Genomic DNA, 17,123 nt, shown 5'->3' with positions numbered 1-17,123 from the left:
AAGAACTAAGAATTTAAGTGATAAATTTTAATCATATGGTCTAAATTAAAATTTTGAAATCGCATCGGAAACATACAACACACATGATTACTAATTATAACTCATATGTTCTAAATTTTTAGTCATATGTTCTAAATTTTTAGTCATATGTTCTAAACTTCAATACATACGAAGTATATGTATTAAATTCAAACTATAATCATTTTTATACTACAAAAAAAGTGTTATTCAATACACAGATTCAAAAAAATGTTCTAAAATCATTAAGTATCATCTAACTTTCTTTGGACAATTTTGAATATCATGGTGAATCAATTCCCCACAACATATGCTAGTAGCATTATTTTCAACATTACTTCTTGCATTCCTCTTAGCTTCCAAATTCAGCCTCAATCATTGAAGATTAATCACAAGGTCTTTGATATCTTCATCATCGCCCTCTGCCAAACTAACACAATCATGTTTGAACAACCACTCAAATGATTCAATATCTTCCTTTGCTATGAAACCAGCCGCAAAAGTGATGCAACTCTTGTGATGATCAACCCTTGTAAATGGAGTAAATGCCATGTTGTACTTGTTTAGAACAAGAAGATCAAATTTCATTACACACGAAATATAGCAGTACCTATTTAGAACATGTGATTAAATATTTAGAACATATGAGTAAAAAATTAGAACACGTGATTAAATATTTAGAACATATGATTTAATATTTAGAACACATGATTAACTCAGAACATAAGACATTATTTAGAGAATAGATTTGAGGCTGAAGTTTACTTAATTATTTAGAGCATAAAGGTAATGAGTTTATAAAACATAATTTGGACCATTAGACTAAAACTTTATAACACTAAAAATAAATTTTACAACATGTGAATAAAATTTAGAACATATGATAAAAAAATTTAGAACACGTGATTAAATATTTAGAACATATGATTTGAACAGAAGACTAATTTTTAAGAGCTTAATTTCAATAATGAAGTTTATTTAATTGTAATCGGAACATAAGAATCACTATTAAGTACATTTGAATGAAGAGTTAGTTGTTAAAGCTTATGAGCATATAAAATATAATTTGGAACATTAGACTAAAAATTTAGAACATTAGAAACAATTTTTAGAACATTTGAATAACAATCTTAGATCATGTAAGTTTTTTAGAAAAAACAATTTAAGATTTAGAACATATGAGTATGAAATTAGAACAATATTTATAATAATTAATTCAAAGTGTGCATGCAAATTTGATTTAAAACAAAGAGATTTATTATATATAGAGCATAAATTCAAGACTAAAGTTTAACCTAATTAAGATGTTTGTTCTAAATTTTTACTTATATGTTCTAATTTATGACTCATACGTTCTACATTGTTATTTAGACACCCCCTTAGAAAAATCAGAACATGTTCCAAAATTTTACTCATTTGTTCTAAATTATTTATCAAATTTTACTCATCTACATCCTCAGTTATTACTTTCCCTTGCTTTTTTAACATGTTCTAAATTTGTACATACATGTTAGAAAAATTTCAACCATGTTCTACGATTTTTGTTCATCCATAATTTTCAACCTAATATTATGAACCTGCAAAAATTCAGATTACAAATTTCAAATGAAACACTGATAATATACACAAATTCAATCCAAGCAATCAAGATCAATAAATTTAACCTATATATATATATATATATATATATATATATATATATATATATATATATATATATATATATATATATATATCAATTTAAAATAAAATTGAAACCATATTTTTTATTGTAAGAATCAAATTTAAATCAAAAATTCAAAAATAAGATGGAAATTCGAAAAAAAAAAACGCATATAAATCGCAAAAATCGAACAGAAACTAAAAATCGAACATAAATCAAACATAAAACGAACAAACTCGACCATAAAAATCGCCAAAATCAGGGAAAAAATTGTGAAAAAACTAAGAAAAATTGCATAAAAATCGAAGCAAAAAATCGCGCAAAAAATTGGGAAAAATCGCATAAAAATGCTCAAACAAATCACAGCAAAAATCATAAGAATATAATGAGTAAAAAGAATTGAATCATAAGAATTGAATTACTTACCTAAGAACAAAAGGAGAGAGAAAGTCAAGCTTTATGAAGAGAGAGAGAAGCTGGTAATTTGAGCATGGGTTTGGAGGATGAGTTGAATGTGTGGGTATGAAGGGTTTTATTTGAGCGCAAATTTACACTTTTGCCATTACTCTTGGAGTGATCACAGCTGTTGGATCTTGTTCTATTTAGGGTTGTGATGTATTCTCATATATGATAGATTTATCATATAAAGACCTATTCTCACCGGATCCCTCCCCTATATATATATATATATATATATATATATATATATGGCGATTGTACAATAAATATATTAAAATGATTGTAAATACTCTTAAAATTAGGGTATGAAAAACATAGATTCTATAATTGCGTAATAAACCAAATAATATTCTTTTTCTTGTTCTAAAAGACAAGCTTTAATTACAATTTTTTTAATTGTTACAAAGGACATGCTCTTGTAACTTAATAAAGTTAACTTTAGGCACTTCCAGCAGTTCCAGCCTTCCAGGAAGGCCAGGATTAGTTGGGATATGTAACCAAGAACCCAACACATCCAAGATTTTTTAAAAGAGAAGAAAAAAAAAAAAAAAAAAACATGATAAGAAATAATAATAGTTCTAGTGTATAGGGATTTTTTTATTTTATTTTTTAAGTAAGATAAAAGACCCTATTGAACTGACACCTATCACAAATTTAGTCAGTCTAGCTCCGCAAGTCGACGCTTGAGAGTAGAGGGGGGTAAGGAAATTCTCTTATTCCCAAGCATTTTGTATAGGGAATAATTATAATTCTAGTGTATAGGGAATTGCAAATTATACTATTACACCTTACTCAAAAGGCTAAATAGATATATAAAATGATGCATACTTATTATCATGCAAGTATGATCACCTCCAATAGTGTAACTATACCAAGCATCATAGAATTAAAACCACTCATAACATCCTTAACTTTTGGACCACCTGAGTAGGTGTACCCTGTCACATACAAATTGCTGCTTGGAATGTTGTTGTAGTAACTTGGTGGTGGCAGCGAAGGTGTTTGCTGAAGCATGCAAGGGATGCACGGTGGCTCCTTTGGAGGTGGTGGTGGCGGTGGTGGTGATGGATCACACGGTGGAGGTGGAGGTGGTGGGCATTCAGGAAGCGGAGGAGGTGGTGGAGGAAGGTATTCAGGGCAAGTGTCACACTTAATGCTTGGGTTTGGTAATGGTGTGTTTGAAGTTAAATCTTCCGTGGCTTTGCATGAAACTATAATTAAAAGAAAAAGTGCAAAAAAATGGATGTGCAAATTTTGAAGAAGTGAATGCATTTTTGTTTCACGTAAAAAAGGCTCTAATAAGGGCTTGGAGGAGAATTGAGAAAAGATGTTTTGGTTTTTTTTGTGATTTGTTAGGATGTTTAACTTCCAATATATATATAGTGAATAAAGAGTCAAGTCAATTTATTATTTCTTATATTTTTAATTAAGGTCAAGTCATATTGATCTACTTATGTCAAAGTTCATTTGGGTATTAGGTAATCTTTTGGATATTCACATAATCTAGGAGTTGTAGAAATTTGTATGTCTTAGGAAGTGGGATGTTTCTAAGAAATCATATCATTGTAAAAACTAAAATAATAGCAATGTAATAATCTCAACATGCATGTCACATTAGAAATAGGAGCCTTTTGAAATTTTAAATAAATATTGTCCTAGCTTGGTCATGATTTGCAATCCGCTAGCCTCTAATTAATATACAAATGGGTATTAATTAATCAAAACCTTTTTCAATTTATAATACTCCATAATAAATTGAATTTATTAAATTGAATATTATATTATGATGGAGTATTAGTTTCAAATTGAAGTATTGAAACTTATTTTTAATACTCGTAAGTAAAATTGGCTTTTACAAATTTAAAATTAATCTAATTATGTAGACACCTGGTTTTACTTATTTCGCACTAATTTTTGTTGATTAATATTTAAAAAAATCTCTTTTTTCTTGTGAAATGAACAAAGTAAAGCCTATATACATTGGCCTTAGGCTATTACTTGTATTTTTATTATTTTTATAATTATTAAAAGAGCTCAAAATGAGTCTATGTATACACGATACGAGTACTTAATAGAATTTGGAAAGATAATCAACGCTTTGTAGATTGTATTACACTTTGAGTTACTTAATGAAATTAAAATAAATCAGGATAAGAATATGTCAAACAAGTTGTACATGGACGGAGTGAGAATCGATCCCAAAATCTGCTAAAATCGAAAGGAAATCTTTAACCACTTGAACTATTCATCATTTTAATATAAAAATTATTAAATACATAAAAGTTGTAACCTTGTTTTAATGTCTTATAACCTCCTTCGTATTACATATTTCATATCTATCACATAAACAGCAAAAAGATAAGAATAAATAAAACATAAATCTTGTAGTAATAATCATTTTTTTGTATGTACCTCAGATCAGGGTACTCATAACAGTCATAAGTCATACATATTTCATATTGTTTTCAACTAACACTTTTTGGGTCAACTTATATACATCCTACCTAATAACACTATTATGGAGAAGATTAATTTAAGAAATAAAAAATTAAGGAGAAGACAAATAATTTAAAGATGTTTTGGTACTTTTATAGCGTGTTGTTCGTCAATGAAAGGACGACTTGAGGTCAAGCGTTCATCAACTCGTATTTAAATAAAATAATGCTAATGGAGTATAAATTTAAGAAAAATTTGTATAGAACTACCTTGAAGATAGGGTAATTTGTAAACAAATACCTTTTTTTTTTTTATTTGTTTAGACCTACTCACAAGTTTGAAAACGTTTGGGTAGCATTATCCACTAACATTTTCCGTCCAATTAAAACGTTATTAGAGCCCACTTTTTTCACTTTTGTCACCCTATTAATTCTCCAATTTGTTTAAGGTTTTAATTTACCCTAATTAACCTATTTAGGATTTTAATTAGGATTCATTTTAGGGTTCATTAGTTTATTATTATTTAGGGATTTTGATTTCTAAGGTTTGAGGGTTTAATTGAATTCGAGTTTTGCTTATTTTAGCATTAATTGGCCATTGTAATTGACAAAAGTGAAAAATTGGGCCAAATTAACATTTTAATTAGACGAAAACCGTTATTGGGTAGTGCTACCCAAACATTTCCAAACTTGTTATTAGTTCTACACAAATAAAACAATAAAAATAGGTAGTTGTTCACAAATGACCTTATCTTTAAGGTAGTTCTACACAAAATTTCTTTAAATTAAATCTTTTATTCTCTTTTTCTTATTTTATGTGATTGATTCGATATGGGACTATCATATTGAAACGGAGGGAGTAATAAAATATTGATATCATGGGACCTTTTTTCATCTTGAAATGCCAAAATATTAGATGAAAAAAAAATAAAAAAAAAAAATAAGCGGAGTAAATAAATACAATATGTTTAGCTGCAGCTAAGATAGCTACAACAAGGGAAGGCCAATAACACGCAGCCCAAATCAATAACCCAGACAGTATGTCCGCGATCCGCCCAAATCAACATCACGCTATATAAAATGAACATTTAGTTAAAAAATATGAACATGAAAACAAAATGAACATTTAATTACAAAAAATGAATACGTAAAAAAATGAGCATTTAATACTAAAAAGTGAACATGTTATAAGAAAAAATGATTCATTGTTTAAAATGAACATGATTATCATATAATCATAAACTAGCCTTTTGGCCCGTTCGATGCACGGGTTCTTATCTAGATTATTTCATATGTAGGTATGTTTTTCAATAGTTGAAACTTTTGATATGAAATACGAAGTAATTGTTTCATTGCTAAAACTTAAAAAGAAAAAAAAGAATGAGGAAAGAACTGTGGAAAAAGATAAAGGAATTTAGATACGTATATAAACATGAAGATTATAGGATATGAAATGACATATTGGTTTAAGTTATATTTTAAGTCTATTAGTTGAAAAGACAATTTTTATATAATTCAATTCATATGTTTATGTTATGTATATTAATTGGTTCAACTTTATTTTATTATGATGGAAATAAAACACTTCATTTTCTTAATTGAATTTGCAAGTTATAGAATGTATAAAGACTTAAACAAAAAGATTAAAAGGGGTGACATGTGTCATATGTGGTAGTGAGTGGCTTGTAATGACATGTGTCATATGAAAAATTATGATTTGTGTTTTTAAATACTAAGTATAGATAGATATAGATATAGATAGATTTACTAGACCACGACCTTAAAAATGAGCATTTAGTTAGAAAAATGAACACATAAAAAATTATTTAGTAATAAAAAATGAACACATAAAAAAATAAATAGTCAGTGATAAAAAGTGAACATGTGAAAAAAAGAAATAAACATTTTAGTATACTTCGTATTAGAAATGAACCTTTATCATACAACCATAAAATTGGGATCATATACTTTGGAAATTGTCCAACTTAAAGGCAAATTCATAGTACATGTCATCTACTTCTTCATCACTTCTTACTTGTTTCTTCACTAATTCAAAGTCTTTGTCTTCCACAAATACAATTAATTTGTACTCACTAAAATATAACAAATAAAAACAAATAATCAGAATTTTCATAATCATCACAACATATGTCCATAATAATCACAACATATGTTCATAATATATAATCATCAATACAGTATTTAAAAATATAAATAATTATCACTCTATATGTTATATGTGTTCGTAATTAATAACAAATATGTTTAAATAACGAAACATATATATTCATAATAAATTGTTTAGATTTTCAACACTAAATATTCAGATAATTTAACTTTCACTTTCAACCTAATAAAAATGAACATTACATAAAAATATATGAACACTTTTTAAAAAAAAAAAAAAAAAAACAATTAGCATTTAAAAATGAATACATAAAAATGAACATGTAACAAAAAGTTATGAACATAAAGGATATTAAAAATGAACATGATTTTCATATAGGTTCTAATTCGTTGTATATAATTATTAGTGAAAAATAAAGATAAATAAATTGTTTAAATATATGTTTATTTTTTATGTACTAAATGTTCATTTTTAGTGTACTAAATGTTCAGTTTGTACTAGATTTTCATTTTTAAATTACTACGTGATCAATTTTATTTTATTTATTTATTTATTTTTTTTTACAGAAATTAGACTCGAGTTTGATTATAATTATTGAAACTCCAAAAAAATAAATATAGTCAAATAATCTTGATTCATCATAGAGAAAATAATTGTTAATTTATCATGGAAAAAATAATTATTGATTTGTAACATGATTGGAAATCTAAAGATTACCAACAAATAAAATTAGAGAGAGTAAGAAGAAAGAAAATGAGTACAAATTAAGCAATTCAATTACTACTCACATCAAAATCATACGGAGTACCTATGAACTAAAATTATAAAATCGAAAACCAATTTATGAAGAGTAAATTGAAAGCCAACAAATTCATCAAATTACAAAATTAAAAAACAATTATAAACTCATCCAAATTCTAACTTAATTAAAACCAATTATAAACAACACAAAAACTAACCTTCATTAATAATTTCATTAGGATTATTCAAAAAAAAAAAAAAAACAACCAAATCCATAGTGATGCAAATAACAGAGGAGAAAGAAAATGTCAAATGAAAGAGAAGAAAGAGGAGAGAGAAAAATTCGAATGGAAAATGAGAGAGAGGAGAGAGAAACTTAAGATCTTATCAAAATTATTACTACTGCCCCCGTTACAGGTTATGTGCAATGATTAGACATTTTCCCTCTCTGCTTTATGTCAAATCGTTGCACATAACCTGTAACGGAGGTAGTATGAAAGTGAAGAAAGAGAATAATAAAAAAGGAAACTAGAAGAAGAAGATGGAGCTTGTCTTTCATTCAAAGAAGGCTGCGTTTTGCCTTCATGTAACTATCTTGACTACATTATAATGCAGCTAAGAATTTGCGCAAGAAAGTTGTGGCCTTTGGTAACTATATTATTTTTAACTTTTAATATGGGCTATTTTTACGGGAACATATGATTTTTTGGGCTTCTATCAGGGGCCAGGCCCTATATGGCCCCTATAAAAGATCTGCCTCTGCTTGTGATTTGAAATCATGACTTTGAATCTCACTTTCTACCTTCTACATTCTCTTGGAAAAAAAAATAAAAAAATTAGTTACTTCCCCCTTACTCTTAAGCGTCGACTTGTGTAGATGGATTGACTAACTTGTGAGAGGACTATTTGATTTGTAGATTTTTTTTTTCCATTATTAATAAAAATATGTAAAATTACTAAACACAGAGTAATAGGCTCTGTTTGGCAATTTAATTAAAAATCTATTTTAACATACAATATTTTTCTAACTTAAAAATTGATGGATATATCCACTTCTAGTAATCGAATTTCCACCTTATTAAGTCAATGTGTGTAGTTCAACATGAAAATAGAGTATTTTTTGTTATACCAGAGTGGCCTACGCGCGCGATGCGCGTAAAGGGCTAGCACTTGCAGAGAAGCTGTATTGACGTGTATTTTTACCTTTGGTTTGGCTGGTAGACTTGGTAGTTTAATACGTACTATTTAATTTATGTGCCTATGTGGTGGCTAGAGCTGTCAATTCGGGTAAACGGGTCGGGTTTGAGTGGGTTAGTGTGAGTCGGGTCATCTAGGGTCGGGTCAATACGGTTAATGTCATAACTTATGCGGATTGGGTTTGGGTTGGGTCATGCTTGAGTCGGGTCACGTCGGGTCATACATCTTATCGGGTTTGGGTCGGGTTTAGGTCGGGTTACATTTGGGTCGGGTGAAAAATAGGTCGAGTTAAATTCGGGTCTTTGTGGGTTTGAACGAGTTAGGGTCGTTCTCGGGTTCGAGTTGGGTTCGGTTCAAGTCAATTATTTACGGGTTATAATCAGGTCCGGTCATTCTCGGGTTCAAGTCGGGTTCAGTTCGAGTCAATAATTTGCGGGTTTTAATCAAGTCGGGTCATTCTTGGGTTCGAGTCGGATTCGGTTCAAGTCAATAATTTGCGTAAAACATGTTTCGTCCCTGAAATTCGTTCGTCCCTAAAAAGATGTTGTGAAACTAACCTCTTAAAATTCAAAGTGAATATATTGAAGGAATAGAGTTAGGTTTCAATTTCCGTTCCAATACTAACATGAGATAACAACCTATACATATTGATTCAATAACAAGTCGAGTTGAATTTGGGTCGGGTCAATAACAATTCGAGTTGATTCGGGTCGGGTTTGTAGCAGGTCGGGTTAGGAATTGGTCGGGTTGAATTCGGGTCGGGTTAGGAGCAGGTCGGGTTAAATTTGGGTTTTGACGAGTTAAAACGGGTTTGGGTCAATTTCGGTTCAGGTCGGGTTCGGTTCAGGTCAATAATTTATAGGTTACATTCGGGTCGGGTCGTCTCTAGGTCGGTTAATATTTGGGTTCGGGTCTCAAATACTCGGGTCTATGGTTGGTTTCAGGTCGGGTTAGGTCGGGTTTGGGTCACCATTTTTTTCGGGTTCAGAGGGGTCGGTTAATAGGCCGGGTTAAGGTTGGTATTTCGGGTCGGGTCAGCTTTTGACAGCTCTAGTGGTGGCTATGTAGAAATATAAGAAAGCCACAAAAATATTTTATGACAGTATTTTTTAAAACCCTCAAAAGTTTGATCGTGTTTTTTTCCAAATTATTATTAAATAGTATTTAATTGATTTGCATCTGATTCCTTCATAATTTAAGCGATAATGTCACTCTTAATTGATTTACATGTTTCAATAATACCTAGTGTGTTTTTCTTCAAATGAATTCTTTGTGAGCTTTTGTCATACGGAGTTTTAAAATGTGAAATGTTTGTTGTAGCTAAAAACTTAATAATGTAAGTTCTTCACTTAGTTATACTTTTCCTCTTAAATTCTCTCCATAATTAATTAATACCATTTTTTTTCCTATCATCGATTTCCCTTGATTTTAGGAATTTTAAGTTCTTTATACCTCTTGATAACATCTGCTCAAATATCACTTTTTAATATGAATCCCATTCAAATTCCATAATGTTGTTCATGTGCCATCAAACAATGTAGATTTCAAAGCTAATAAACCTTAACAATAGTTGCAATTAAATGACGACAAGATTGTAAATAAGAAGAGTAACCACGAAGGAGTAAAAATAGACCGTCTTTTGGTAATAAATTGTCTCTTCGTCCATACAATTTTTTTCTTTTTAAATAATAATAATAATAATAATAATAATAATAATAATAATAATAATAACATATGAAGTATAAAACATTAGAATTTTTTTTAGGAAATTTTGCAAAAAAAAAAACCACCTTTTAATTTTTTTTTTTTTTTTCATATACCCACCTTTTAAAAACAAATGTTGCAATGTCCTCAAAAAAAAAAAAAAAAAAAAAAAAGTTGCAAAAGACCACCATTTTTAAATTTTTTGTTTTAAATTACCACCATTTCAATGTAAAAAATTGGTATTTTGCAACAAACATTTTAAAATTGGTGGTCTGTTGCAACATTTTTTTTTAAAAGGTGGTTATATACAAAAAATAAGATTTAAAAGGTGGTTTTTTTTTGTAAAATTTTCTATTTTTATTAAAAAAAAAATTAAAAAAAATTAAAAAAAAAAAAAGCATTACAAGTTTTTTGTTAAAAAAAAAACTTTAAATTAATTGATGATAAGTTTAATGAAAAAAAACTTAAATATATTAATGAGTAAACATATTAATGAGGGTAAAAAAGTAAATACACATTTTTATACACTTTTTTGAGGGTATAATTGGTAGAACACTATTTCTGAGAGCTATCACACTATTCCTGAGAGCTATCTTCTACTTTTTATAAGGTAGGAAAATTACGTTGTTTATCTATCAATTAACCGTTCCATTATTTTAATGCTCCAAAACCCGATAACCCAAAAGCCCTGTACTAGTAATGAACATTAACACAATTACAATTTAACTTTGAATTCTTTCTACATTGTAAATTTGTCAAAAAAACTACTCTAGACATTGCAAAAAATGGACGACAATAATCAGTCATTATAGCACAAAATTCCGATCGAGCAAGAAGACAAATTACCATGGCATAAGCATAAAATTGACCTTAACAGTACATATAAATTAAAACACGAAGCATAATAATTACAATATATTACCCTGTATTTTGCACTTCAGTAGTTATCACAGTAAGAAATAGGATAATATGGCTAAATTTGATGCATAAGAACACAGTTTTGTGATTATTCATAAATGATAATGGAGGCTACGTGTTGAATCTTAGGCCAGTCCTCTCCGTTAGGATTTTGACATCTTTCCTTCAAGCCTTGTTTACAGTAACTTAGATTTAGTAGCTTGAGCGAGGTGAGCTTCCGCATTGAACCTGGTAACGATTCGATTTCTTCGCAATCCGTAACACGAAGGGACTTCAGAGATGACAAGCAGCCTATCCATTCCGGCAAGTGCTTCAATTTATAACAACATTCAATGGTCAGCTCTTGGAGCGCGGTCAAGTACTGCATCCCGCTAGGCAAAATGGTCATGCTTTCGAGATTTCGTAGTTTTAAGGAGCGGAGGTTTTGATGAAGGGATCTCCAAGGCATGTCATCGTCGTCTTTGAAGATCAAACCCGGACATTCAATTATTGACAGTGACTCTAGGACTGTAAGGTACTCTAATGCTCCGGAAACACTCTTCAAGCTATTACAATTTTTTATTACAAGTTTACGCAAGGAAGAGGAGCAATGTTTGAATGCCTCCTTAACTCCGGATAGTGCCTCCACATCATGATCCTGTGTTATGTTGATGCTTGTGACAGAACTCAGCCGGAGTGATTGAAGGCATCCTATATTATCGAAAACATTAACATTTCTCAATGCTGAAGGGCGGTAGCTATTGTTACCATCGCGATCACTAAACTCCATTATTTTGAAGTTTTCATTAAGATCTCCCAAGTCCAATTGTTCCACCCTTGGACTTGGAGGAAATGATGCTAGTTTAGGGCATTTCAAGATTGACAACTTAAAAAGGCGCAAAAATGTTGGCTGCCAACAACTACCATCCTCTGCAACAAATTGTTGATCACCTTCCCACCACCCTGTCAACTCGGGAGCATAACTTATATCTAGCTCTTCAAGGGAGGGAAAGAAAGTGAAGTTTGATGACGCTCGTGCATAATCACTAGTGCTGGTGCTGCTTGTCATCTCCATATACTTCAAATTGCTCATACCTGATACTGTCAGTGACTTCAGATGCTGCATTTTGCTGAGTAATGAGAGATGCTGCAATCCCACGGCAGAGTTCATCTTTAGCTTTACAAGGTTTGGGAGATTGGATGTCCACCTTGTAAAATTAGCACCTTGATAACCTCTTAATTCCACCCCTTTGAGGTTGGAATGAGGTCGCAATTTTTCTAGCAAATCTTCATGTTTGATAGCTAGTTCATCACAACACTTGTCGTCTTCAAATTCTATTGATACTTCCTTAAGATGTTCCATACTCCTTAAATATCCTGCACTTTCTTCATGACTCTGATTGTCACCAACCTCTATACAATTTTTTGGAATTATTATGTTGATTGAGCCTCGTAGGTTCACAAGGGCTTTCAAATCTTTTAACATGCCCACATTTTGCTCATGGCTACTTGAGCTATCATCCTCACTCGAACTTTCTTCTGCACTTGAGTACTCTTCTGCTACTACGAACATGGTGAGTGTATGAAGACATGTCAATTTATCCATGCCGGAAGGCATTGAAAATATCACAAGGCATTTATTAATATTTATGCTCCTTAGGTTCACCATTTTGCATATGTCCCATGGCAACTCCTCAAGGTCAGTGCAACCTTCTAAGTTCAGAGTTTGCAGGTTGTGTAGTTTAGTGATTGAATTCGGAAGTCTTTCAAGATGACTATAAGAAAGATCAAGATACCGTAAATGCAAGAGTTTACTTATTGACTCTGTTAAATGTTTAATATATAAGGCATGTAAGTCTAATGCCCTTAAACATAACCAACTTGATACAAGATTTTCAAGTAGTGGAAAAGACACATCCCAAATGCCATGAATATACGAACGGAGCTTAATCTTAGGATAAGTGTTGTCACTAGATTCACAAATCTCTTGTGCTCCAACTTCTGAAGCAACATCGTGCATCAGACTATGCATTTTACAAGACACAACTTCTCCGTATTCATCCCATTTAACAGGTTGCAACAAACATCTTAGTAACAATTTTGAAAAGCACTCCTCAGTAGCATCCACCATACTTTGACCATTGAGTGGCACAACAAATCCTTGTGCCATCCAAAGGTCAAGCAACATCTTTTTATCGATGATGAAACCCTTGGGAAACAACGCACAATAACTTAAGCAACTCTTCAATGGTGATTCTAGACTATGGTAACTAAGCTTAAGTATCGATATATTCTTATCTTCACCTCTATCATCACCAATTGTAGCTAATGCATGCTTTTCAAACAATTTCAACTTGCATATACCTTGACCAAACAAAAGACTACCTAGCTCTTTTATGGCTAAAGGAATCCCATCACATTTCTTTACAAGCTTCTTTCCTATCTCAACTAACTCAGGGTTGCTCTCTTGTTCTTGCCCTTTCCCAAAAGTCGTCTTCTTAAACAATTGCCACGAATACTCTTTGGACAAACCTTTCAACTCGTATGTGTGTTCACTCCCTATAGCCCTCGTTGTCTCCTTGGAGCATGTAGTAACTATAATCTTACTCCCCCCTATACTAAACATTAAGAATTCTCTCAAAGCTAGCCATTCCCTGGGATCATTAACACAAACATTGTCTAGAACAATCAAGTACTTATCCCTTCCTATTTCCTCTGAAAGTTCATCTTTTAGCACATCAATATCCTCATTATTATATCGTCCAGTAACTTCTAAAATTTTCCCAAGAATGGCATTTGCCTTAGATTTTTTTCCTTCTCCATCAACCCACAATCTCAACGGAAACTCAAGTTTAACCCTTCCATCATTATACACAAGTTGGGCAAGAGCAGTTTTCCCCACTCCTCGGACTCCCTCTATTGTTAAGAAAGAAGTACTCCCTTCGTCCCTTGTTACTTGTCCCCGATTCATATTTTGTTGGTATACAAGGGACCAACACTTCAAAATCACATCTCGACTCAAATCTAAAATTCTAACAAAACCCTCATAAGGTAAACAACAAGGGACGGAAGGAGTATCTAATAACAAATCTACGACAACATTCTTATCATTCTTCCTCCCAATAATCACATTTCTATCACTTATATAAGAGTGAATGTCACGCTTACCCGCCTTAATAAGCTGGTAATCAACTTCAAACCCAACATTGCTACGACTAATCCAAGTACTACTACTATCACCCAAAGCATCCAACTGATTTTTTGCATTCTCAACACATTGTGACATTCTGTTATCAGAAAAGAAGGCGCGTACCTTGTCAGGGAGCTTATTATCACGCAGGAAACGCCCCTTAGTTTGACCAGCCAGAGTGAGTAATTCGTCGAACAAATCATCAGCGTCATAAACAGCATCCTTGAGCTTCTGAACACACACTCGTGTTTCGACGACAAGCTCTTGCTTGGCCTCTGCATCACACAAGACATTACTTATGTCCGAGACCGCGTCGATGAGGTCTTTCAGTCTGGACGATTCAACACCCCACTTGGAGCACGTATCTTTCACCATGGAACTTTGCAATGCAGTTAGTAGCGTTTCAGCAACACTACGTGTAGTTGACAAGTTAGCCATTCGAATACAGAGGAATTTGAAGATGTATGTTTGAAGCAGAAAATGTGGTTTAATGAATTTGTGTTTTTTTTTTGGTAGATCTAGTAAATCAGATCTGCTAGCTTATATATAATGAGTTCTACGGCTTCTACCAGCTACTAGTCTACTAGTATTGACAACTTTGCTGTAGTTTATTGATCAAAAACTTAATAATTAATTAATTAATTGCGTAATTAGAGCTGTAGATTCAACTTAACTAAGGAAGTTGAGAGTGAGGGATAGCTCAAGTGATTAGAGCTTCCCTCCCGATTTCAGGAGATCCTGAGATCGATTCTCACCCCCGCCCTTGTGGCTCTCTAAACACCAAAAAAAAAAAAAAAAAAAAAAAAAAAAAAAAAAAAAACTTAAAGTTTAAATAATATTTGAACCAATGACTTTTGTGTCACCATGATTCCACTATCATGTCAAATAGCCAACTAATTAACCAAGATTCGAAGATAGGTTGAAGCCTCAAAATCCGTTTTACGTTAATCGATCAGTGAATGTGTGTTAGATAGATCGATGTACAGCTAATAAGTGATCTAGTACTAGTCAACTATTTACAATTCTAAAAGTCGTATTTTAATAAAAATAATCATATAATAAGTAAAATTACTACAGTTAACAAATTGATGATAGCTCATTAAGTCATTAGTACGTGATACAATTAGTCAATTGCATACTACCTAATACCTACTTAGTAAATACTCGAGTTCAAATTTTGTTCTTATCAGCTCAATTAAGAGTTTTTATGATTTTTAACATAATACTCCCTAACATTAAAAGAAAAACTTCTGTATACCCGATTTACACTAATATTAGTGTAAATCGAGCGGTATTAGGGTAACTTTTACCTAATTTTAGGATAACTTTTTGCTCCTTTTCGGGTAACTTCAATCATAATACAATTTTTATATAAATAGACAACAAGAAAAGTTTAATAAAGGTAATTTATTACATTGAATCACTAGCTTTCAAAAAATAAATAAATAAATTACATTCAATCACTAATAATTGATTTTTAGTCATTTAAAATATGATTTTTTACTAATAAAGCGTAGATAATTTTTATTTGTATTTGATTACTTTCATATTGGGGTAACTTTTATTCGTTTCATGGGTAACTTTTACTCATTTTAGGGTAACTTTATAACGAATTTACAATATTTTATTGTACATTCAATTTTTTAAATGTTTTTTTTTATTAATAATAATTGAGTAAATAGTAAACTATTAATTGGGCCGGATTATGACTCAAGCCATTACATAATTGTTTTATTTTATTTCTCGTATCGTCATTATAAGTCGATCTATAGCATGTTAAATGTAAAGTTGCATGTTCAAATTGACATAAACTTTCTTATATCTGTCATTTTTTTTTTATTCAACATAGAATATGTGTGTGGCCTTCGGCACACCGTGCATGGCTTCGCATAACTTTGGAATTATAAATCGCATCAATCAATGTAGATTATGAATTCTAGCATAAGCTTGTCCTTAGTGGATTAGTTGAACTTTAATTTAATTAATTATTACGCCTACTCCCACTCACAAATCAGGCCCCATTCTTTAGCCCCATTCTTTAGAGTTGCTTTCTTAAAAATAATATTTAATATTAAGTTATTATAATAATAACTAATATTTTATAATAATAATAAATAATTAATATTTAATAATAATAATAATTAAAATTTAATAATAATAAATAATATTTAGAAATGGTAATATTATTAAAAATTAATATTTAATAATAATAATAAATATTATTTAATAAGAATATTAATTAAAAATTAATATTCAATAATAATTATAATAATTAATAATTAATATTTAATGATAATAATATTAATAATAATCAATATTTAATAAGTATAATGTTGATAATAATAATTACTATTTAATAATATTAATAATAGTAATTATATAATGCTAATAATATTATTAATAATAATAATAATAATAATTGATTTTTTAGAATAAAAATTAATATTTAAATATAATAACTAATATTTAAAGATAATACTAATTATTAATTTTTAATAATAATAATATAAATAATATTTATTAATTTTTAATAATAATAATATTAATTAATTAATATTTAATAATAATTATTATTATAATTATAATTAATATAATAATAATAATAATCATAATAATAATTAATATTTAATAATAATAATAATTAGTAGTAGTAGCAGCAGCTCAAAAGAACAGGGCCTCACTTGGTTATTA

General features: G+C 30.2%; 1 protein-coding gene across 1 annotated transcript; it reads right to left on the bottom strand.

The window, feature by feature from the left end:
• Positions 1-393: 393 nt before the first annotated feature.
• LOC145643118 (disease resistance protein RGA2-like) lies at positions 394-14,870 on the bottom strand. The gene is made up of 4 exons (XM_081694279.1): positions 11,444-14,870; positions 2,993-3,351; positions 1,555-1,595; positions 394-628 (listed from the first exon to the last, which is right to left on the bottom strand). The coding sequence occupies exons 1-4, from the start codon at positions 14,868-14,870 to the stop codon at positions 394-396; spliced, it is 4,062 nt and encodes a 1,353-aa protein (XP_081550405.1).
• Between the last annotated feature and the right edge of the window lie 2,253 nt (positions 14,871-17,123).

This window comes from Chenopodium album, chromosome 8 (assembly GCF_948465745.1).
Source record: "Chenopodium album chromosome 8, dcCheAlbu1.1, whole genome shotgun sequence".
NCBI classification, from domain to species: Eukaryota; Viridiplantae; Streptophyta; class Magnoliopsida; order Caryophyllales; family Amaranthaceae; genus Chenopodium; species Chenopodium album.
Note: the sequence above shows the minus strand (reverse complement) of the source record. Positions and strands in the feature narration are given on the sequence as shown.